Consider the following 24,376-nt stretch of genomic DNA (forward strand, 5'->3'; position numbering starts at 1 on the left):
CGCTGTAAAGAACTCACGTGTTTTACATTAAACTCACTTCATGTTTTAATTCCATACATTTTGTGGTTTAACACAAAATCATGATTTCCATAAAAAAAAAAAAGATGTTACTAATTAAGATGTAAACCCTTTAAAACATGTTGCACTACAAACTCCATCAGTTTAAACACCTGAATTCACAGGTGCTTATAGGTGAAACAGGTGAGTTTGACAGCCATGAGCACCAACGGTGCCGACTTACTGGATCAGACTTTAATGGAAATCTGAATTGAGGATGATTTTAAAAACCCACTAACCTGTTCACTAACCCGGACTCTGCGGTCAGCCTGCCCTCATTCACCAGGTAAGAACTTCTCTGAATTTCAAACTTTAAAAACTCAGGTGACTTTTACAGTAACCTGGTGTGTGATGATGCTTTACCACAAAAGCAGCCTCTCAAATATAGAGCAGGGAGTCTTGATGGAACAAGAGGATTAATGTGTTAAAGTTCAGTCTGTAAGAGGAATAACAGAGGACCTGGGACGCTGCTCTGAGGGACTCCAGGACCAAAAGATCAGTTATCTGTAAAGATCAATAAATCGACTCGTTTCACAGAGTTCAGAGGTAACACCTGACAGTCAGAAACCGACCGGCTCGAACCAAAGTCCACTCAGACTTTGGTCCGTTTGTTAAACTTTCAAAAATTCAAGTGAAAAATGAGAATAAAATTAAATGTTTTTAAAAAGTTTTGTCCTCTTATGGAATTCTAGTTTTCCTATTTGTTATTCTTCGGACACTTCCTCTCATGAGCTTCTTACTGAAACACACCTGCAGACTCACCTGTTGACTTTGAATTCATGTTTTATTTCACCTGTTTCCTCTCGACTTCCCTGAAAACACGTTTCTATAAAAGATGAATTTATTCACAAATCGACCAACTGAAACAAACATCAGTGTTTTTATGAAGAATTCCTCCAACATGATGTTCACAACAGACGAGGGGCTTTTACTGCAGCGAGACAAACAGGAAGGAGCTGCTAAAAACAGCAGGAAGTCAGGATCCTCCACAATAAGAGTCCAAATCCCGCCCCTCAAAAAAAGTAAGTGAAAAAGGGACAGAAGCACCCACAAACAAGCACACTCTTCATCATGTTCCCTGTATTAAAAACGCTCCCACAGTTCATGGTCTCCTCCTCCAAGTGCATCATGGGAGAACAGCCACATGGGAGCCACACAGTGACCTTTGACCGGTCAGTCCTCGTCTCCATGGAAACAGTGTCAGTTGTGTGAAAGTCAGTCACCACACTGATTTGAAGCCTGTGGCGTCTCAGAGCCCCGCCCCTCCCATGGCGGTCAGTGCGTGTCATCGGGAGGGGGCGGGGCCTCTTCCAGTGGTCAGAGCGGCTGGTTGGCTGGTCTCTGCTGCAGCTGGTGTGTGATTGGTCAGAGGGTCCATCAGTCACTGTCAGAGCCGACAGCTGACGAGCCTTTCCTCTTCCTCTTTGGAGCTTTGGGCTTGGAGTCCTCCTCCTCCTGCAAAACACACACACACACACACACACACACACACACACACACACACACACACACACACACACCATGACCCCGTGACCTCATCATCACATGACCTCAATTTTAGCTAGTCCTGTGGTGTGCTGTGGTCCTACCATGGACCTGCTAACTGAGGCCCCTCCCACAAAGGACCCTGACTGGCTGGGATTGAACCTGTGACCTGTGACCTGTGACCTGTGACGTACCGAGGCGCTGCTGGAGGCGCTCTCCTCCTCGTTGTTGGTGGGCGGAGCTGCTCCCTTCCTGGAGCGCGGCGAGGTGGCCGGAGCTTTACGGCGAGACTTTGGAGGCTTTGCCTGAGAGTCCTCGTACTCCTCCGCCAGGGCGAACAGGTCGCTGAACCTGCAGGAGGAAGTGATGTGAACAAGACCTGGGCTGATGTCATCTGTCAGTGTGTGTTTGAGAGTGTGTGTGTGAGTGTGTGTGTGTACCTCATCTTGTGTGCCTCGTCACAGCTCGCCTGAACATGCTGCAGCGCCTGAAGGATCGGAGTCTGAGTGAAGACTGACACAGACACAATCGTTATCGAGACCCAATCAGTGTGTGTGTGTGTGAGTGTGTGTGTGTGTGTGTGTGTGTGTGTGTGTGTGTGTGTGTGTGCGCATGTGTGCGCGTGTGTGTGCGAGTGTGTGTGTGTGTGTGTGTGTGCGTGTGTGTGTGTGTGAGTGTGTGTGTGTGTGTGCGTGTGCGTGTGTGTGCGTGTGCGCGTGTGTGCGCGCGTGTGTTCGTGTTTGCGCGCGTGTGTGCGTGCGTGTGTGTGCGTGTGCGTGTGTGTGTGCGTGCGCGTGTGTGTGTGTGCACGTGTGTGTGCGCTCACAGTTGTTCTTGGTGTTGCTCAGGCTCAGTCTCAGGTTGTCCATGTGCTCCAGGATCTGTTCCAGAGTCAGCTGAGCCAGTTTACTGCTCGAACTGCGGAGACTGAGGACAGAGACACGAGGTCAGACTTTCTAATGTCCAGCAGGGGGCGACTCAGTCTGATCCTATAGAAGTCTATGAGAACATGCTCCTCCTCCTCTCCTGATGTATTCCCTCAGTAAACATGTTCCTGATGAGTTTATGGTCTCAGTCTCTAGTTTCTTCTTCAGCACAGCATGATGTTCATTTAGTCACTGATGCTCCCATTGAGAGTCACACAGACCAGGAAGAGGGGAGGAGTCACACGCACACACGCACACACGCACACACAAAGTTTAAAACATCACTGCCAAATACAGCCAATAATAAAACACACAGTACACTAACAACACATTCGTGGTCGCAGGTATGTTTTAACTGACTTTGGAAAAAGGCTCTATCACCGCTGGATAGCATGTGTGACCTGAGGGGGCGAGTTGACAGGTGGGGGGGGTAAGTTCAGCCACATATTCTGAGCGAGACCATGACGGGATCTGTAAGTGAGAATGAGAATCTGGATGGCCACAGGGAGCCAGTGAAGGATGCAAGTTGGGACTGATGTGAGAGCTCGTTGGTGCCCTTGCAGCAGCATTCTGAATAGACGGCAGGCGATTTAAAGCAGACATGCTGAGCGAGGAGAAAAGAGCATGACAATAATCAGTGCGTGATGAGATGAAAGCATGAATGAGCATCTCGAGTTCAGCATTTGAAACAAGAGATCTCAGTTTACTGATGTTCCTTAAGTGGAACCAACATGATCCTGTGAGCTGTCAAACGATGACGATTGGTCAAATATAACTCCTAGATTACGGAGACTGGAGCGAGCAGCATGAGAAAGGGAACCAATGTTGTCTTGGGGAACAACTAGGACCTCTGTTTTATTTGCATTCAGCTATAAATAATTATCCTCCATCCAGTACCTTATATCGTTAATGCAGTCCAGGAGCCGGGACAACCTACAGGCCTCACTAGGTTTAAATGTGAAGTGGAGTTGTATGTCATCGGCATATAGATGATATGCTATATTGAAACCGTTCATGATTTTATTCCCAGGGGCAGCAAGTAAAGGGAGAATAGCAAAGGCCCCAGGACAGAGCCCTGTGGTACACCACAAGACAGTGGAGAGGACTCAGAGACTCAATCTCCAACAGAGACAGAGAAACTTCAGTCAGCAGGATAGGATGAGAACCACTGTAATGCTGCACCTGATCCCACCCAATCACCAAGCCTCTCTATCAGAAGATGGTGGTCTGTGGTGTCAAAGGCTCCAGAGCTAGCCACCGCTATCTAACACCATCAACACTCAACAGACCTTGGTGTAATGTATCAGGTAATCAGGACACTCTTTGTTTCAACAGTCCGGGACAAAAAGAGAATCACCAGCTGTGATATCTTCAGAAAAGTGTGATTCAGTGTGTGCTGACGGACGGCACGAACACTTCACACATGAAGGAAAACGATGTCCTCTGGTCCCCACCGTGAACGGCACTTTGTCGTTTCCATAATAATGTTTCTTTAGTTTGTTGTCCCTTTTACAAACTGCTGACACAAACAGCTGATCCGACACCGCTGTGCAGAGTGAGACATAAGTCCACCTCAGCGCTGTAACGAAGCTCCGCCCTCATGCCAACGCCGGCATAAAGCCGCCCCAGTGTGTGTTTTGAAACAGCGTTCTGTTGTTGTGGAAGCAAAATGTGCGTGAGGTGTAAACAAACAGCGCATGCTTCAAATACACACACAGTGCTGAGGTGCAGTCATAGTGTAGAGGGAGTAGAGCAGTGGGGAGAGCACACACCCCTGAGGGGCTCCAGTGCTGATTGTCCGGGTGCTGGATGTGATGTTTCCCAGCCTCACCTGCTGCCTCCTGTCAGCCAGGAAGCAGGTAATCCACAGGCAGGTGGGGGCTGGCACAGAGAGCTGGGTGACTTTGTGGTGGAGGATTTCAGGGATGATGGTGTTGAACGCCGAGCTGAAGTCCACAAACGGGATCCTCGTGTAGGTCCCTGGGGAGTCCAAGTGATGCGGGATGTAGTGTAGTCCCATGTTGACTGACGTATTAGCCCGGTAGGCAAACTGCAGGGGGTCCAGCATGGGGCCAACACCAGCCTGTAGTCATTCGGTCCTGTGATGGAGGGTTGGTTGGGGACCGGGATGATGGTGGAGCGTTTGAAGCAGGAGGGGACTTCACACAGCTCCAGAGATCTGTTGAAGATCCAGGTGAAGGTGGGGGCCAGCTGGTCAGCACAGACTCTCAGGCAGGAGGGAGACACACCGTCGGGTCGTGGAGCCTTCCTGATCTTCTGCCTCTGACAGAGGTGACACACGTCCTCTTCACAGAACCTTAGACCATTTCCCACCGAAATCAGCGCGTTGATGCAGGTTTTTCAGACCCGGGAAGAGACGCGCTTATAGATGCTGATTGTCTCTTTTCCCATTGACAGTGAAGTATCCTCCTGTCGGTCTCTTTTCTGCTGCGTCACCGTCTGGTGTCACAAACGTGCCCGAAACAGGGTTCGTAACCAGTGAGGATGTGAGGGGGTGAGGTCAGTCCAGTCCTCCCTGTGGGGACGTTAGGCAGGAGGGACAGATGCCAGCTCGATGCCAATACATGAACCTCCCGTCAGTCCTCGCTGGCCTGAAAGTCTCAGCTGACTGTCTCTCAGGTCATGGGTCACGAGATCAATCATCCTAAACTATCAATCATCCTAAACTATCATCTACATTCCTTAAACCAAACGGTGAGAGGAACTTTTGTCCATGTGAAGTGTGACGCTGCTCCTCGTGCTGGTTGTGGGGGTTTATCTAGCCTCGCTGTGTACTCTGGGCTCCAGCTGCATGCTACAGGTCTGTGCTGCCTTACTGTAGTCTTTAAATTGAACTCTGGCCTTTTCGTTGGGACCACCTGTCCACATCTGTCTGAATGCTTTTATTTACAGGTCCACAGCTCCTGTCATATATGTTTGATAATCTTTAGGTCCCGAGGTTCTTCATGTCTGATGAGTTCCACTTGAATTTAAATCTCAGCTAGCACTAAGCCCTCTCTCCTCTCCAGCTCCACCCTCTACTGGCTCCATAAAACAAGATGGCAGAAGGTGAAAATGCTGAACTACAGGTGGCGTCATGGTCGCTAACCCTAACTGCTCATATATAGGCTATGGCCTGTCTGTCTGCCTGCCTGTCTGTCTGTCTCACCTCTGTCTCTTGCGGGGCTGGTTGTTGTTCTTGATCAGCTGGGCCTTGATGTGCTCTCCCAGCGTGTCGTCGCACTTTGACGCCCAGTGTCTCAGGATGCTGGTGGTGAACTGATCCTCAGGGTGACACGGTCGACTCAGCACCATCTTCACCATCTCCTCACTGGGCCTGCACAGACAGACAGGCAGGCAGACAGACCAGGAGACAGACAGGCAGGTAGATTAACACAGGAACAGCACCATGGTCAGGTGTGTGTATGTGTGTGTCGTACTTCTCTCTGCGGAGCTGCAGCAGCAGACAGGATAAGGCCTCTGGGTGTTCTGAAAGAGACAACATCAAGACGGGTCAGATGGTGAGACGGGTCAGACAGGAAGTGGTGGCTGAGAGCAGCTGTGTGATTGGTGGAGCTCGTCACCTTTGTATTTCAGGTGCTGCAGGATGGGGATGATGGTCTCCAGAGGGATGCTGTGAGCCAGGAACAGCTGCCAGGTGCTGTACTGCTCGAACGTCTCCCAGTCCAGAGACTGAACTGTGGACACACACACACACACAGGTGTGTGTTACTGTGTGTGTGTGTGTGTGTGTGTGTGTGTGTGTGTGTCTCAAATCAAGTCAAGTTTATTTGTATAGCACATTTAAAACAACGTGAGCTGACCAAAGTGCTTCACAGACAGTAGCAGATCAAACAGTGTAAAGACTTAACAGATTATGAATATTACACACAAATATATATATATATATATATGTATATATATATATATATATACACATACATTCACATACGTACATTATACTAATGAATAACACAGACAAACAACTTCAAACATCTTCATCTGCTTTAATTCGTTTCCAAGGCCGAAGGAGAAGAGGAGGCCTCTGAGCTGAGCTCTGAATGAATTCATCGAGTCTCCGCTTAGCCCGAGGGACCAGCAGGGACTGCTCAGAGGATCTGAGTGCTCGTGGTGGGGAGTAGGGGGTTCAAAGGTCTGCTAGGTAAGAGGGAGCCAGTCCAGGAGAGTACAGGGGAGATGTGGCAGCAGCGTTTTGCACATACTGCAGACGTGAGAGGGAGGACTGACTGACCCCCACGTACAGACAGTTACGGCAGTCCAAACAGGAAGTAATAAAAGCATGAATGAGTTTTTATGTGTCATTGGGTGTTAGGAACGGCCTCACTTAGGCTCGGGCTCTCAGCTGGAGGACGCAGGCTCTCACCACAGAGTTGATTTGTTTGAGGAATCAAAAATCAGCCCACGGTTTTTAAACATGCTGACAGTGGACCGAGTTTGTGGCCGATCTGGCTGGTGGAGTCAGATGGGCCGAACAGAACTCCCTCAGTTTTTTCATCGTTTAGTTTCAGGAAGTTTTGGGCCATGCAGTCTGTAATGTCCTGGAAGCAGTCGAGCAGCGGCTGTAGAGACTGAGGGCTGTGGCTTTTAGTGGGAGGTATATTTGGGTATCGTCGGCGAAACAGTGGAAGGAGACGCCATGCTTCCTTATGAGGGGACCCAGTGGGAGCATGTAGGGAGAGAACAGAAGAGGTGCCAGCACTGAGCCCTGGGGAGCCCCACAGGTGAGGGGGGCCCATGAGGACAGGGCATTTCTCCAGGTCACATTAAAGGTTCTGTTTTCCAGATATGACTAAATCAGATTGAGGGCTCTTCCCTGGATCCGGACCCAGTCCTTGAGCCTCATTGTCTGCTGCTAAAAACAAGTTGTTAAGAACTTTTACAAGAGCCGAATTAGTGCTCCGGTGCTTCCTTAAAACCAGATTGAAAAGCTTCAAATAAGTTACACTTGGCTTCAGATTTCTGAGATTTGCAGAGGTAGGGGCTGAAAAATCCTCTCTCTGCCTTTCTGTGACGAGCACAGGAATCTGCCTGGCAGGATTTAGTGATGATGGGAACCTCCAGACCAGCAGGGGGAGCTAGTTCCATCATGGGGAAGAGGCAGGGGCAGGGGAGACTCTGTGATCTGAATGTTACTGTGGCTGCTTCCCAAGTCTCTTAAATTGCAGCCATGCTTCCTTCACTTCGACTTATTTTTACTCAGATGTTGACTCAGAAATCAAATCTGCAGTTATTCACTGCATTTTATATATTTTACGACAAGTTATCAATATGTCGTTCTAAACGATCTCAGGTCGTCAGATACCAACTCATTATACTGACGGTGTTTATAGTCGGTTTCAAGGCGCCCTGTAAAGTCTGTTTTAAGGTCCGCTTCTTCCTCTCTGCGATATGAAACTCCGGTGATGTTGTGAAGTTTCACATCAGTCCGATCTGCTGCAGCGTCCAATCACTGTCTGATCTGTAATAAGGGGGCGTGTCGGCCAGTAAAAGACTTCCGTGGAGGCTGCTCTCGTGTATCCTCGCTTATCGCTCCTCGAAACTCCCTCCTCCCTCCTCGCTCCTCCAAGAAGCGATAAGAGCTTTGAGACGATCCTCAATATGGCGGCTCCGGAACTACTTCCGGTTCGAGCGAGGAGCGAGGAGATAAGAGAGACTTGGGAAGCAGCCTGTGTGTGTGTGTGTGTGTGTGTGTGTGTGTGTGACTCACTGAGGATGTTGAGCACTGAGTCCTTCCTGAACATCACCAGGTTCCCCATCATCACATGACACATCAGCTCCTGCAGCTACACACACACACACACACACACACACACACACACACACACACACACAGGTTACTAACTCACACACAGTGATGATCAGCTGTCTGAGTATTGATGGGTTAGTCACCTGTGTGGAGTCGATGACAGCGACGATCATGTTGAGCAGCTCGCCGCTCCGCAGCGTCTCATCTGGAAACTGGAAGAGGAGACATCAGGTGACCTGAGACACCTGTGTGTGTGTGTGTGTGTGTGTGTGTGTGTGTGTGTGTGTGTGTGTGCACCTCTGTGTAGATGGAGGGGGTGAGGTAGCAGAGCAGTCGCACATCGTCCTCCTGACACGCCTTCATGTCCATCATCAGACAGGTGTGCAGGTCACCGAGGGCTGTCGCCTGAGCGAACGACTCGTACAGCATCATCTTACCGTTCGCTGCTTTGCTGCACGCAAACACACACACGTTAAACATCCAGGTTTTTACTTCTTGTAATGTTTCACAGTCACACTGGGCGTTTAAGTCAGAAGCACTGATGAACTCGTGTGGCTGTACAGATGGTAAAACGTGTATGTTAGGAAAGGTGGGTAGGAAAGGTGGGTAGGAAAGGGAGTTTAGGGAGTAAAAAAATTCCGATATCGATATATCGGCCGATATATTCACGTGTTCAAAATGTATCTGAAATTAAAATATTAAAATTCCAAATCTGAAAAGTTTTTGTCACATTTGCATGACATACAAAATTCAAATAAAATAGTGTTTCTGCAGCAGCTGAAATAGCACCAAAATAAAACATCAAATTAAACAGACGTGAGTTTAACACACAAACACACAAAAGGAGGAACAAAATGATGTTCTTGTTTTTCCCACCTTCACACAGTGCTGCTGAAGATACAAGTCACTAAACAGACCAGCTCATCTGACAGACTGATGCTGTTAATAATAGTAATAAAGGCTTCATGATTTTCCATATTAAATATTCCCTCTTCATCAACATCATGATCCAGGAGAAGTGTGAGCTGGTGTCTGTGTCTGCAGAGGATCTGCCCTCTGTCTGTGTTTCTATTCTTATTATTCGGCTCTGTTTGGGGCATTTGGGACGATCTATGGACTGTCTATCGCGGGGCAGAGGTCTGGAGCTCAGCCAACAGTCCGCAGGTCGGGACTCAATCATCACGTAGCATCTTGGTGACATGGCTGTCTCTGTGCTCTGCTCTCTGTCTGTCTGTAGCACCGTAACATCGTAACTTTAACATCTTTATGAGACGTGAAAGGGACTTCCTTTGCCACTCTGTGAATGAGAACAGTCCGCGCGCGTGTCTCACTGCCGTAAGGAGCTGCAGGTGTGCTGAGGGCGGAGTAGACAGACGCACACACCTGGCAGCAGCGCGACGATGGCTTATTAACACAAAACCCTGTATCTTCCTGCGGGGTTGTACGGAGGTGTAGACGTGTAAGCTTGTTGTTTAGAGCGTAACCGCTGTGAAACTAGCAGACAATAAAGCTTAAAGCTCCTGTACCTTCGTTATTATCGAACTTCAAACTAACTGAGAGGCAGACTGTACACACGGGATCTCGTCTGCGCAGTTTAGATGCGCAGAGGGTAGAAACAGCGGTGCTCTGAAAGCAAGCTTTGGCTGATTACTGTGATTTCAACATGAGTTTGTTGCTCACAATGTTTCGCTCTGTATGGGAAAGATAATGCTTCCTGATGCTTCCCTTCGCTGTCTCTGCTGCTCTGCTCAGCTGTGACGCGCACTCTGGCAGCGACAGGGACAACCTCATTTCCCATCATGCCTGCCGCCTCGTGCTGACTGAGTAGTTTAAGTTGTTAAGTTTGTTATTTATGTTCCAAAATGCAAACAAATATTTTTCTTTATATTCTTTAGTGTTTTTAATGCGTCTGTTTAGAACATAAGTTCTGCATATGTTGGTAATTGTTATTTTTGTGCTGGTTTATAGTCGTAACCACGAGTGAGGAGGCCGTTACATTTCTTGACTTCAGCTGTATTTTATTACAGATATAGAGCCTGGCTCTCTGACTGTACACAGTTAAACTTACACTCTCTGCTCGTCAGCAGGTGTTAAGACTTTCTCCCACAGCACTGCAAAAAGTTTAATTAACTTATATCAGAGCATAACGGGGGACACATACGCCGATACCGATACATCTGCGAAGTGCGAATATAGGCCGATAAACTGGGTAGGGCTCTAGAAAGGTGGTTGGGCAAGGTGGGTAGGAAAGGTGGTTGGCTAGGTGGGTAGGAAAGGTGGTTGGGCTAGGTGTTAGGAAAGGTGGTTGGGCAAGGTGGGTAGGAAAGGTGATTTTTGGGACTTTTCGACCGTAGACCTGTACTTAAGATCAGCTGACTATGACATCACCTCTGACATCAGCTCACCTGGCTTTCAGGTAGTAGAGCAGGTGGTATCCAATCTTTGGTTGTTTCTGGTAGAACTCAGCCAACATGTCGAGCAGCACAGAGAAGCCCGAGTTATCCTCCTGCATGGTCACCAGGTTCCTGAAGATCAGACACACGGGCTTACTTACCGAGTCCTCCAGAGACCTGAGAGACAGACAGGCAGGAGAGGAGAGACAGGACAGGAGAGACAGACAGTGCTTTGATGTTTAGGTCAGAGAATAAAACAAACAAAAACTGACTTCCTGTCAGATCAGAGTCATTAGTTAATGATACATGTGTGGAGGTAGACCTATATGGACCTGCTGGGACCTGTTGGGACCTGTTTGGACCTGTTGGGACCTGTTGGGATGTGTTGGGACCTGATGGGACCTGATGGGACCTGATGGGACCGGTTGGAACCTGTTGGAACCTGTTAGGACCTGATGGGACGTGTTGGGACCTGATGGGACATGTTGGGACCTGATGGGACTTGTTGGGACCTGATGGGACCTGTTGGGACCTGTTGGGACCTGATGGGACGTGTTGGGACCTGAGGGGACCTGTTGGGACCTGTTGGGACCTGTTGGGACGTGTTGGGACCTGATGGGACGTGTTGGGACCTGATGGGACGTGTTGGGACCTGTTAGGACCTGTTGGGACCTGATGGGATGTGTTGGGACCTGAGGGGATGTGTTGGGACCTGAGGGGACTTGTTGGGACCTGATGGGACCTGTTGGGACCTGTTGGGACCTGTTGGGACCTGTTGGGACCTGAGGGGACTTGTTGGGACCTGATGGGACCTGATGGGACCTGATGGAACCTGTTGGGTCCTGATGGAACCTGTTGGGACCTGATGGGACCGGTTAGGACCTGATGGGACTTGTTGGGAGCTGTTGGGACTTGTTGGGACCTGTTAGGACCTAATGGAACCTGTTGGGACCTGATGGGACCTGTTAGGACCTGATGGGACTTGTTGGGACCTGTTGGGACCTAATGGAACCTGTTGGGACCTGATGGGACCTGTTAGGACCTGATGGGACTTGTTGGGACCTGTTGGGACCTGTTGGGACCTAATGGAACCTGTTGGGACCTGATGGGACGTGTTGGGACCTGATGGGATGTGTTGGGACCTGATGGGACCTGTTGGGACCTAATGGAACCTGTTGGGACCTGATGGGACCTGTTGGGACCTAATGGAACCTGTTGGGACCTGATGGGACCTGTTGGGACCTGTTGGGACGTGTTGGGACCTGTTGGGACCTGATCGAGGACTAAAGAGATCTGGTCTCAGTGTGTCAGTGTCAGATAAAGAGTCTCACTCCTCAGTGATCTCCTCCGGCAGGACGTCTCCTCTGAAATGATCCTTAAACAGTTCAGACAGACAAGAAGCCAGAGCAGACATCTGCTCCGAGTCGAAGTCCTCCTGTAACACACAGCACAGTGTAGTGTAGATATAGAGCAACATAGAATATAGATGTAGAGTGTAGATGTAGAGCAATTTAGAATATAGATGTAGCGTAATATAGAATATAAATGTAGCGTATAGATATAGAGTAATATAGAATATAGATGTAGGGCAATATAAAATCTAGTCTTTTTCTGACTCACCTCCAGGATCAGATCCACGATTTCCTGCATCACCTCACACTGAGTCTCTGTGTCACTGAGGAGAAATCATCATCATCATTAATATTAGCTGTGAACTCTGACCTACAGGTCGATCTGAAGACCTGATTGAGGACTGCAGGGGTGTCACCTGGTTTTCTGCAGCTGCTGGACTTTCTCCTTCATGGTGTCGTCTAATTGGTCGAGCCAGGGTGTGATGTCAGCGGGCTCCTCGATCACCGCCTCTTTGATTGGATGGAACCTGAACTCCCTCTTCTTTCCTACACAGTGATTGGTGGACATAGTGTGATATCATCAGCAGGTAGAATAACCTGGCAAATCCTGCAGCTTAGGGGCTCATTCACAGAATAAAACTCTGCATCATGTGAACAACAATAACTTTTATATTATTTATTATATCCTGGTTTTAACTGTTTAAAACCAGTTTAATGATAAATAAGTTGAACTCCAGTTTGACCTGCTTTAAAGCAGCAGTAGGTAAGATGGAGAAGAGAGCGGACTTTGCTCCAAAATTTTAAAGATGACAACCTCCAGGTCCCTCCCCCTCGCTCAGTCCTGCCTCCAAAGCCCTCCCCCCAGAGGAGGCTGTCATGTGTGCGCAGGCTAGTAACCACGGCAACCACGTTTGCTAACAGAGACTGTGGAAAAAACAGAGCCAGCTAAGCAGTGACTCGCTGATGTTGAGCACATTTAGCCGTGAGAGCACAGGCACACAGAACTATCAGGAGAAGTCTGAAACGGTCACACTGCCTGGACACTACTCTGGGACTCTCAGCTCCCGTAGCTCTCTCCACCTCAGAAACGCCGCTCTGATGTTCACTCTGTTCGTTTCTGTCTCGGTCCGACTCTTTCTCTTTAGCTTGCTCCTCCTCATGTCTCTTCTTCGGTGTAACGCTCTTTGTAGTGTCAGCCTCGTTGGCAGAGGAGGGATGGGCTGTTTGTTCATTCCTGGTGGTTGTTTCAGCCTTTGTGGACAAAAACCGGCTGACGCTGCGCACACTGAACAAACTGAGCTCGACCGTGTGAGCATGCGTGGAGGAGCGGTGCTGCGCAGCGTGTGATTGACAGCAGCCAGAGAGACTGCTCGGCTCTGATTGGTTGTTGTGTTTCGGGAGCGTTGGATTCTTACAAATGCCGTTAGGAGCAGGAGGAGGAACAGGATTGTTTCACAGATTATCTGTCTCATGTGCGACTGCATGTTTAAAGTGACAGTTTGAGCAAATATGACAAATATAATAATGTTACCTGCTGCAGCTTCAACTGATTTCAACCAGTTTGACCCGGTTTATTCTGCCTGTTACCTTTGTTGTTGACCTCTTCCTCGTCGTCACTGAAGGCCGCCTCGGTGTGGTCGTAGCAACCCTCCTCCTTATCCAACATGTGGTTTTCCATCTCCATGGAAACAGCCTCCTCCATTTTAACTGCGCACACACACACACACACACACACACACACACAGAGTTGTTAAAGCATCACCAACAGTCTAATAGAGACAAACAGGTGTATCCCTTTATAACTACGCAGAGTCACAGGCCGCGTTCAGATCCGTCATCAACAGGAGGTTTTCGTGATTGGATCAGACGTGGACAGCCTTCAGCTGTGTAAACGTAGTTTATGCATCAGAGCAGAGTGTGCACAGAAACACAGACAGATCGTGTCTGTGTTTATTCAGTTAGGAGGCTGCATGAAGCTGTGGAGGATCTTCAGGCGTGCTTAGACTGTACGGATGGGACGCTTTCAGGACTGCTACCAACAGCCTGGATGAGTACACAGAGGCTGTGACGTCAGCTTCTGCGAGGACAGCTGTGTAACATCACGCACCACGATGAGTTACAACAACGACAAGCCCTGGTTCACAGACAAACTCAGACGGCTGAGGCAGTTAGAGGAGGAGGCGTTTAGGAGTGGGGACAGAGACTACAAACAGGCTAAATACACCTTCAGCCGGGCGGTGACAGAAGCTCAGCGTCTGTACTCTGAGAAACTACAGCAGCAGTTTTCAGGGGGAGATGCTGACTCAGTCTGGAAGGGTCTCAGACAGCTCACCAGCTACAAGCCGAAACACCCCCACTCTGTTAACGACCTGCGCCTTGCCAACGACCTGAACAAGTTTTACTGTCGCTTTGAAAGACAATGGGACAGTCCTGACACCATCCTCTGGGACTCTATTCAACAACAACTACAGCTTATCACCTCCACCTGCCCCAGCACCTAAACGCCAACGCCTGGACTCAGCATTAACCTATGCCAGGATCCTGTTTGTGGATTTCAGCTCAACACGATCATCCCATGCCCGACTCCACCTGCAGGTGGATCACAGACATCTCTGGTGGGGACGAGTCTGCCTACAGGTGGGAGATTGACCATCTGGCGACCTGGTGTGGTGAGAACAACCTGGAGCTTAATGCTCTGAGGACAGTGGAGATGGTTGTGGACTTTAGAAAGACAGCAGCCACACCCGCCCCCATCGCCATCAGCGACTCCACTGTTTCCACTGTGGAGTCTTTCCGCTTCCTGGGGACCATCATCAGCCAGGACCTCAGGTGGGAGCTGAACATCGGCTCCCTCATCAAAAGGGACAGCAGAGGATGTACTTCCTGCGGCAGCTGAAGAAGTTCAACCTGCCAAAGACAATGATGGTGCACTTCTACACCTCCATCGTTGAGTCCATCCTCACCTGCTCCATCACCGTGTGGTACGCTGCTGCTACTGCCAGGGACAAGGGCAGGCTGCAGCGTATCATCCGCTCTGCAGAGAGGGTGATTGGCTGCAATCTGCCATCTCTCCACGACCTGTACACCTCCAGGACCCTGAGGCGTGCAGGTAACATAGAGGCCGACCCCTCTCACCCCGCTCAGTCTCTCTGAGACCCTCCCCTCTGGCAAGAGGCTGCGCTCCATCAGGACCAAAACCTCCCGACACAGGAACAGCTTCTTCCCCGCTGCTGCCAGCCTCGTCTACAGCGATGAAGTCTTTTCATTAACTTTAGTGTAGATCTGTTAATTGTTCTGCTCCAAATGTATGTATAAACCTACTTGGCAACAAACCTGATTCTGATTTAAGTTTTTAATACGGGACGATCCCAAACCGACGAGAGGGAGAGACGGCGTGGGTCAGAGGTGGGATCCACAGGCAACATTGATCTGTCTGTTAACAGAGACTCCAGTCTGCTGGAGTTCACATATTTCACTGATAAACACAGAGCTGTAGAGGAGCATCAGGCTTCATGATCAGACAGATCAGTCCGTACTCACCTGCTCCCTCCCTCCCTCTCCCCCTCTGTGCTTTGTGAGTGTGTTAATTGTGTTAATGTGTGTGTTACCTTCAGTAGGGGGCGATGGCGAGCTGCAGAACTCTGGGAATCTCTCTCTGAGCATCGACCGAAGCTCTCGGTCCAACTTTGGGTTATCAAACAGAGGAGCGAGATGACTGAGAGAGACAGGGAGAGAGGGAGAGAGATAAGTAATTAATAATCAACATGTGGTGAGCACTGAGAGTGTGTGTGTGTGTGTGTGTGTGTGTGCGTGTGTGTGTGTGTGCCTGTTTCTTACGCCAGCACTCTCTTCTCCATGATGAAGGTGAGCGAGTTGAAGACGCCCTGACGGACCTGTGTCTCCAACGGAGGAAAGAAGTGAGGAATGATCTGAGGAGGCAAGGAGACGAGGGAGGAATCAAGGAAGTGAAGGACACAGGGAAGGAGGTTTGTAAGGATACAAGTAGGAAACAAGAACTACAATACCCATGAGACTCAGCTGCTGCTGGTCACAGTGAACTCTGCTGCTTTTATACAAGTACTATGTTACTGTGTGTGTGTGTGTGTTACCCTGCACATGAAGTCCAGCAGTGTGGCAGTGATGGCAGGGTGAGGCTTCATGGAGTGATGCATCACCAGGATTGCAGGTTCTGAAACAGAGACCCACACCTGTCAGTCAGTGCAGAGGGCACAGAGCTCACCAAACATAATGTTAGATCAGGTACAGGTACAGACAGGTGTGTGTGTGTGTGTGTGTGTGTGTGTGTGTGTGTGTGTGTGTGTGTGTACCTATGTTCATGATGCTGTCTTTCTCAGGGTTGAAGAACAGCCAATCATAGAAGAGAGCCAGCTTGGCGTTGGAGGCAGCAACGTTTGACTGCAGATACAGATCGATTGGTTGATTCATGAATTACTTTAACAGGTGGTGACCTTCAGGCAGCTTGAGCCCCCGCCCACTTACCGTGCAGGTGGTGAGCAGCCAGCCAATGATAGCCCAGCGCGGCAGGATGTCGGAGCTCAGCACCTCATTCGACGGATGGACCACCCCGCAGATGTATCGGATCAGATCGCAGCGCAGTGATTGGCTCTCTGCTGTGGACAGGTACTGTCTTTGAAACCAGTCCTGGTACCGCTTCTGCTGTCCAAAACGCACCTGAGCAGGTAGCACAGTCACAAGTCAGAGGTCATCTCAAACAGTCAGAGTATCAATAGCCCTTTTCACGCTGCCAGTTCAAGGAGGATCATTACGCTTCTGTTACGCTTCGTCTTCTATGTAGAACGCACAGAGGCTGAAAGGTGTGCCGAAGTCGTTCCACCTCTGAGGTGGTAACAGAGGAGGTACGGAGGAGGTACGGACGTAGTAACAGAGGAGGTACGGAGGAGGTACGGACGTAGTAACAGAGGTAGTAACAGAGGAGGTACAGACGTAGTAACAGAGGTAGTAACAGAGGAGGTACAGACGTAGTAACAGCGGTAGTAACAGAGGAGGTACGGACGTAGTAACAGAGGAAGTAACAGAGGAGGTACGGACGTAGTAACAGAGGTAGTAACAGAGGAGGTACGGACATAGTAACAGAGGTAGTAACAGAGGAGGTACGGAGGAGGTACGGACGTAGTAACAGAGGAGGTACGGACGTAGTAACAGAGGAGGTACGGACGTAGTAACAGAGGTAGTAACAGAGGAGGTACGGACGTAGTAACAGAGGTAGTAACAGAGGAGGTACGGACATAGTAACAGAGGTAGTAACAGAGGAGGTACGGAGGAGGTACGGAGGAGGTACGGACGTAGTAACAGAGGAGGTACGGAGGAGGTACGGACGTAGTAACAGAGGTAGTAACAGAGGAGGTACGGAGGAGGTACGGACGTAGTAACAGAGGTAGTAACAGAGGAGGTACAGACATAGTAACAGAGGTAGTAACAGAGGAGGTACGGAGGAGGTACGGACGTAGTAACAGAGGTAGTAACAGAGGAGGTACGGACGTAGTAACAGAGGAAGTAACAGAGGTAGTAACAGAGGAGGTACGGAGGAGGTGTGAAGTGCAGAGCCGGCAGGGCGGAACAGCTCCGTGTGTGTGTATTTGAAGCACGCTCTGTTTGTTGAAACCTCGCACACGTTTTGCTTCTGCAGCGCTGGAACGCTGTAAAAACACACTCTGGGGCGGCTTTACGCCGGCGTTGCTTGGTCCATTGTAGAATGCCAAAGGCTGCATGAGGATGGAGCTTCGTAACGGCGCTGAGGTGGAGCCGCAGAGTAAACGACTGCAGGTGGGGCTGAGCACGCTCTTCATGTGTGAGAATATCTGCTCTCAGAGACGTTGACCCGAAGACTGTCCCGCGTGTTTTTCACGCTGTGTACGACAGAAACGTTTTCCGGAGCAGATTTGCTGCGGGGTGAGCCCTCTCACATCCTTATGCCTGATCCTCAAAGCAAACTCAAGAGCTAGTCTGGCTTTTAGCTCAACTTATTAATCTATTTATTAGGGCCTGAGCAGCTAACGGGTGCGAGATCACCAAAATAGCTCCGTAGTGTGTTAACCATGTTTGATAAGGCTCCCGGCTTGAACACGTTGATATGCCATTATTCACTGATACTTCCAGCGCCACCTACTGGCAACAGGAAATAACAGGAAATTGCATGTTTTACGCTACAAGCTACTGCTCCAAGACGGTACAACATATCCTCCTCAAATGTGGCTCAGTAGAGACCTAAGACCTGGATTAAGGTCTGGGGAAAAAAACTGTGACGATATCTCCTCCCAGGGCTTTCGTCCTATCCAGTATACAGAGGAGACATTAACGATGAAAACTTCTCCACAACTCAAAAGGCGTGGCCGTGGCGGCTCGTCAAAGTTCCACGTCTCGCCATGAAACAGGAAGTTGCTGTAACTCAGACATACAGGATCTTGTCAGCCTGAAACTTCATAAGTTTGATATATGTCCCTGCCTGAACACTCCTACATGTTGAAAATCAGTCTTTATCAGAGCGCCACCTACTGGTACGAAGTAGTAAGCCTCATGTGACATCCATTCTTCCATTTTCACTGTTTTCTGTCCGTTACACACACTGTGGCTAGCTCACATTTTGCTCCGCTTAGCACAGAATTAACGTTGCATTGCCAACACTTGGTGCTGTGTTGTGTTTGGAACATCAGACTGTGGCTGCAGGTGGCTCTGCGACTGCGACCTGAAACTTTGAAACCTATGAACGAATGAAAAGTGCTAAACAAATAAAGTCTGATAAAGGAGTCAGGAGTCTTACTATCTCGGCACATGCAGACAGCGTCAGGTCGGCACCTGGTGTGGAGTGTGTATAATTATGCTGTGTATATATTATACTGTCTGTGTGTGCGCACAGTGTGTGTTACCCTGGAGGTCATGAACAGCAGTTTTGTCTCCATGTCCGGTGTAAGGCGACAGGCCAGAAACTTCCTGGAGGTCCGAGCTGTCAACAGCTGGAGAACACCTGAAACACACGCACACACAGACACACACACACAGACACACACAGACAGACACACACAGACAGACAGACACACACACACAGACAGACAGACAGACAGACACACACACACACACACACACACACACACACACACAGTTCAGGGTGAACATTACTGACACACATCAGAAAAGTTATTTAAGGTCAGAGCTTCACATACTGTTCAGATGCTGAGCTTCAAACACCCAAACCTCAAACACTCTGACACCTGTACGTTACATCAGCAGCAGATAAAGCTGGCAGCAATTCACCATGTTCAACCGGCGGCCATTTTCCTTTCATTCAGCAGTCTGGTTATAAAGTTCACAAGCTGTTATAATGTGTAATGTTGAACAAAAGCACTGCAGGTGAGCTGACGGTTGTGGGTACTGTAGTGTTACAGTGAGCTGAGGGTTGTGGGTTGTGTAGTGTTACCAGTGAACTGTGGGCTGAGGACTTGGGGGCTGTGCAGCAGGTCTCTCCACACCAGCTCCATCTCTGGGATCCGAGCGACGTTCTGCAGCAGACGGACCAGGTCTCTGCCGATGATCAGACACTCCATGAACTACAGAGACAGGCAGAGACACAGCGTTATCACTGTAACCAGTCTGATCAATACTAACACACTTCTTTCCTTTCCTCCTTACCTTCTCCCTCAGCATGCTGATGCAGAAGTCGACCTCTTTCTGGCGCAGAGTGAGCAGGTTAGGCGCTCCGTGGTCGACGATGAGGCGGAGGTACGTGTAGACGGACATCGCTATCAGCATCCCACTCTTCAACACCCACTCTCTGCAGGCAGACATGTTCAGCTGCTTCACAGGAAACACTGCTCCTAATGCTTCACAATAAAAGTCCTGCAGCTGCTTCAGCCCTACACATTTCGCTACACATTAAACTACACGTTTTCAACAATGCACTAAAGGTTGTGTTTGTACAGTAATAAATATCTCCTCAGTATTAATTAATAAAGTATAACGTTTATCATACTTTTGGTCCAGCAGGATGTCGAGCACGCTCTCAGACAGCCACAGGTTCTTAGAGGAAATATCTCCACCTGAACACAAACACAGAGTTAAGGGTCTAACATATGACATCGCTCTGATATAGAGCATGACATCATCACACTGTGTGTTTACATGTGTGTGTCTCACCTGCGATCTGTTTCAGCAGAGTCATGATGACACCGTCAGCTCCCATCACTCCACTCTTCACCAGTTCTCTGACCAGCCACACCAGCTAACGACAACAGGAAACATCATAAAATATAATTAAACTTTATTAACATCAGGAAACATCACATGAGTACAGTTAAAAACAACGTCTGTATCTCACAGTCCGTCTACAGAGAGTGCCGACATGCAAACCTGTTAGGAGTGGGCGATATCACGGTACAAAATAAAGAAGAAGACTCAAAACATGATTCTAGCTCTTTTTAGTCTTTTAACTCCCTCACATTGACACACATTACGTTGAAGCTAAGATATGTTCCCTCACATTGAAGCTAGGATATGTTCCCTCACATTGAAGCTAGGATATGTTCCCTCACATTGACACACATTACGTTGAAGCTAAGATATGTTCCCTCACATTGAAGCTAAGATATGTTCCCTCACATTGAAGCTAGGATATGTTCCCTCACATTGAAGCTAAGATATGTTCCCTCACATTGACACACATTACGTTGAAGCTAAGATATGTTCCCTCATGTTGAAGCTAAGATATGTTCCCTCACATTGAAGCTAAGATATGTTCCCTCACATTGAAGCTAGGATATGTTCCCTCACATTGAAGCTAAGATATGTTCCCTCACATTGACACACATTACGTTGAAGCTAAGATATGTTCCCTCACATTGAAGCTAAGATATGTTCCCTCACATTGAAGCTAGGATATGTTCCCTCACATTGAAGCTAAGATATGTTCCCTCACATTGACACACATTACATTGAAGCTAGGATATGTTCCCTCATGTTGACACACATTACGTTGAAGCTAAGATATGTTCCCTCACATTGACACACATTACGTTGAAGCTAAGATATGTTCCCTCATGTTGACACACATTACGTTGAAGCTAAGATATGTTCCCTCATGTTGACACACATTACGTTGAAGCTAAGATATGTTCCCTCATGTTGACACACATTACGTTGAAGCTAAGATATGTTCCCTCATGTTGACACACATTACGTTGAAGCTAAGATATGTTCCCTCACATTGACACACATTACGTTGAAGCTAAGATATGTTCCCTCACATTGAAGCTAAGATATGTTCCCTTACATTACCAAAACCAAATTGTGTGTGTTTATCTCAGTAATGAATATTATATTATTGCCACAATATCCATATTGTGGCAGAACGTGATTGTATTAAAACTGGCTGCCCATCCCTAATACTTGTACACCTGTGTGTGTTGTTAACCTATGTTTGTGGTGTTTACCTGTACACCTGTGTGCGTGCGTGTTGTTTACCTGTGTGTGTACTTGTACCCCTGTCTTTACCTGTGTCCTGGGGACGTCCTGCAGCTTTAAGAACTTCTCCATTAGGATCTGGTTGATCTTGACGAGGATCAGGTTCATGCCATCTCTGTTGAGCAGCGTCAGGTCTCTATAACACTGGAACACACAAAGAGTGATGTCACGGTGATGTCAGAGTGATTTCAAACATTGATAACAGTATGGTGGAGTCTCACCCTCTGGGCCTGGGTCGGCTCTGTGAGGACCAGCGTAAACAGACCCAGACACACCTCCTCATGCTGCTGCTGCCCTTTACACACCTGCAGCACATGTAAACAGGAAGTCAGACAGGAAGTAAGGCACTTATATCAGCATTTGTCACAGTAGTTCCACATAGGTTGTAGTATGATGTCAACTCTCTGTCTCACATAGAGGTAAAGTTCATGTCACAGTGTCAAACTGATATGCGATCATTTCTCTGTCAGAGACTCTGTGGAGGTAAAGACAAGCTCAAATTGTCCCCTCAAAGACAAACTGACCCAGGATCACATGTTGGATGTAAAACAAGCTGCCTCAGGCTGCAGCAGCTCTTTAATAAACTCTACCTGTACTGTCACCGTGGTAACACTGCAGTATTTGCCTCAGTATTAGTTGTAGTAGAGGGTGTGTATCTTACATTGGCGGTGAGCGCGTCGTTGGCCTCTCTCTCTGACAGCCCATTGGTCAACGCCTGGACGATCCCAACACAACGCTCCAACTTCTGCGCGCGCGCGCACACACACACACACACACACACACACACACAATCAGGTTTATTACACACAAATACGCAAACAGCTAAATGCAGCAGTAGTTACTCATCACTCTGCTGTCAGAGATATAAGACACACTTCTCTGTTGATCTCTCTACACTCGGTACTTTCAGTCCTTCATAAACCAGAGACAGGAGGAGCTGGTGATCGAACCAGCACCTCCTGTCCAAGTTGGCTCTCAGATCAGCTGATGGAGACCCTAGCGTTGTGAAACACGGGCATGGCGCATGCGCATCTCTCACTTTTCGGTCCCATCCATATGTTTACGTAGAATTAGCATGCTAGGCTAATTCTACGTGAGCTGTGTAGCTTTAAATCCGCGCTCCGGCGCGTGTAGGAGCACAATGACACCATAGACACAGCCAAACATGCTACACTGCGGGGTTACACCACCAGCTTCATGATTACACATAGGGCCGGCCGGCCGTGCTATGCTAACCATGCTAACTAGCCTGCTATGGCTCATCACGTCTCTTTGTATCCGCTGCTTGTTTTCAGCAGCAAACTGCTCTCAAACTGCTCTTCTGTGGCTGTTAACCCGCTCTAAGCGGCTTTAACCCGGGTTAAATTTGCTCTCTGGCAGTTAAACCGGGTCAGCCTACCTCCTCCAGCTCGTCTTTGGCGTCAAGCTGGGTAGACACCAGTAGCCGGCCCTGCGGCTTCGCCTTTGCCGGTGCAGGCTCCATCTGCTCCCGCCGCGCCTGGCCGGGCCCCGCGGAGCTGCGAAGGGCCGGGACTCCGCGTTCGGGCGGGTTCTGGGTGTTTCTGTCGGTATAACGGGCAGTGTGGGGCTCGTGTAAGAGCTGGGGCCTCGGTGTGACGCGCTTCTGTCGGTCACTGTGTGTTTTTAAAACTTATTTTGGGTCAGCTCTCACTCTCTGTCCCGCTCTGTCACACTGTCCGACCACAGCAACATAACGGACATCCGCACCGAGAGAGCCGAGCGAGGGGGCGGGGTCTTTGGGGCAAGCTGACCAATCACTGTGCTCACTGCTCTGAATGACGCGTGTTTGGACCAATGACAGTAGAGAAAGTCAGGAGCCAATCCCCGGCCTGCTGCTCTGAGGACCACCTGCAGGGAACCTTTAAGAACTTAATGACACACACAGAAAGAAGTTCCTATACTTCACTTTAGACCGAATCTTATTCATAATCGAGTTATCAACTACAAACAATAATTAATTAATAATTGAATTTGTTTTAACCAGCAAATCACAGTGGTCTGTTATTTCTCTTTTACTGTAGTGTGTAAATTAGTTAATGAAACAAGTATAAATCTGCTTTAACTGAATTATCTTTCATGTGGATTATGAATCACCTGACTGCAACACACCTGCCAGAACACCTGACCCAGATCCAGCCAAGTGAAGGCATGTGTGTATGTTGCAGATCAACACCTGACAGCGCCACCTGCTGGTGAACACCAGGAACATGACCTGAACGTCATCTGCTGCAGTCCTGTTTAATTTTATTTTAAAAAGATGCACAATGATTCTAATTGAGTTTAACTGAATTATAAGCTGGTGTCAGTGTTGAGTATGTATGGATCTAATTTCAGTTCATTTAAACTCAGTTTTCATTAAACACACAACACTTTAAAATATGCCTGCAGACAAAGGTCATTCATCAATGAAATTATAAGTTCTCCTGCAGTTCTCTTCAGGGAACATCTGAGAAAGAAATAAGAAAATTATAAATATTATATTATAAAAACATGTAACTGCAGCTTTTACAATAACGACACACAGCTCATGCCTGTATTTACACAACTTTTATTTTTACAGTGAAACATTCATCTGTCTGTGTTTAGTGTTGGGACTTCCTGAAGTTCAAATCATGGACTGTCCCTTTAAATGATGTCGGAGGTTATAAAGGTTTAAACGTCCAAACAGAGAGGAAGGGGAGGAGCTCCTGGTGTCCGTCAGTCTGTTTGGAAAACTGAGGAAGAGTCACAAAACCTTCCATCATCCTCCTCTCATTCTTTCCTCCATCATCATCCTCCTCTCCATCATCATCCTCCTCTCCTCCATCATCCTCCTCTCATTCTTTCCTCCATCATCATCCTCCTCTCATCATCATCCTCCTCTCCTCCATCATCTTCCTCTCA

The 24,376-nt window shown here is 48.4% G+C and overlaps 1 protein-coding gene across 1 annotated transcript; it reads right to left on the bottom strand.

Annotated features, from left to right (window-relative positions):
• Positions 1–822: 822 nt before the first annotated feature.
• On the bottom strand, positions 823–23,164 carry ints3 (integrator complex subunit 3). The gene is made up of 29 exons (XM_069681324.1): positions 22,872–23,164; positions 22,134–22,217; positions 21,694–21,777; positions 21,503–21,616; positions 20,150–20,234; positions 19,986–20,052; positions 19,646–19,787; positions 19,434–19,563; positions 18,886–18,983; positions 16,481–16,672; positions 16,309–16,396; positions 16,090–16,169; positions 15,818–15,909; positions 15,589–15,695; positions 13,568–13,687; positions 12,397–12,526; positions 12,249–12,303; positions 11,960–12,063; positions 10,641–10,805; positions 8,533–8,686; positions 8,379–8,447; positions 8,197–8,272; positions 6,053–6,166; positions 5,909–5,957; positions 5,638–5,805; positions 2,369–2,469; positions 1,983–2,055; positions 1,737–1,893; positions 823–1,512 (listed from the first exon to the last, which is right to left on the bottom strand). The coding sequence occupies exons 1-29, from the start codon at positions 22,953–22,955 to the stop codon at positions 1,435–1,437; spliced, it is 3,060 nt and encodes a 1,019-aa protein (XP_069537425.1). The 5' UTR covers positions 22,956–23,164; the 3' UTR covers positions 823–1,434.
• Between the last annotated feature and the right edge of the window lie 1,212 nt (positions 23,165–24,376).

This window comes from Semicossyphus pulcher, unplaced genomic scaffold, assembly GCF_022749685.1.
Source record: "Semicossyphus pulcher isolate SPU_LCO1_2020_fin unplaced genomic scaffold, fSemPul1.0.p SCAF_5, whole genome shotgun sequence".
Lineage (NCBI taxonomy): Eukaryota > Metazoa > Chordata > Actinopteri > Labriformes > Labridae > Semicossyphus > Semicossyphus pulcher.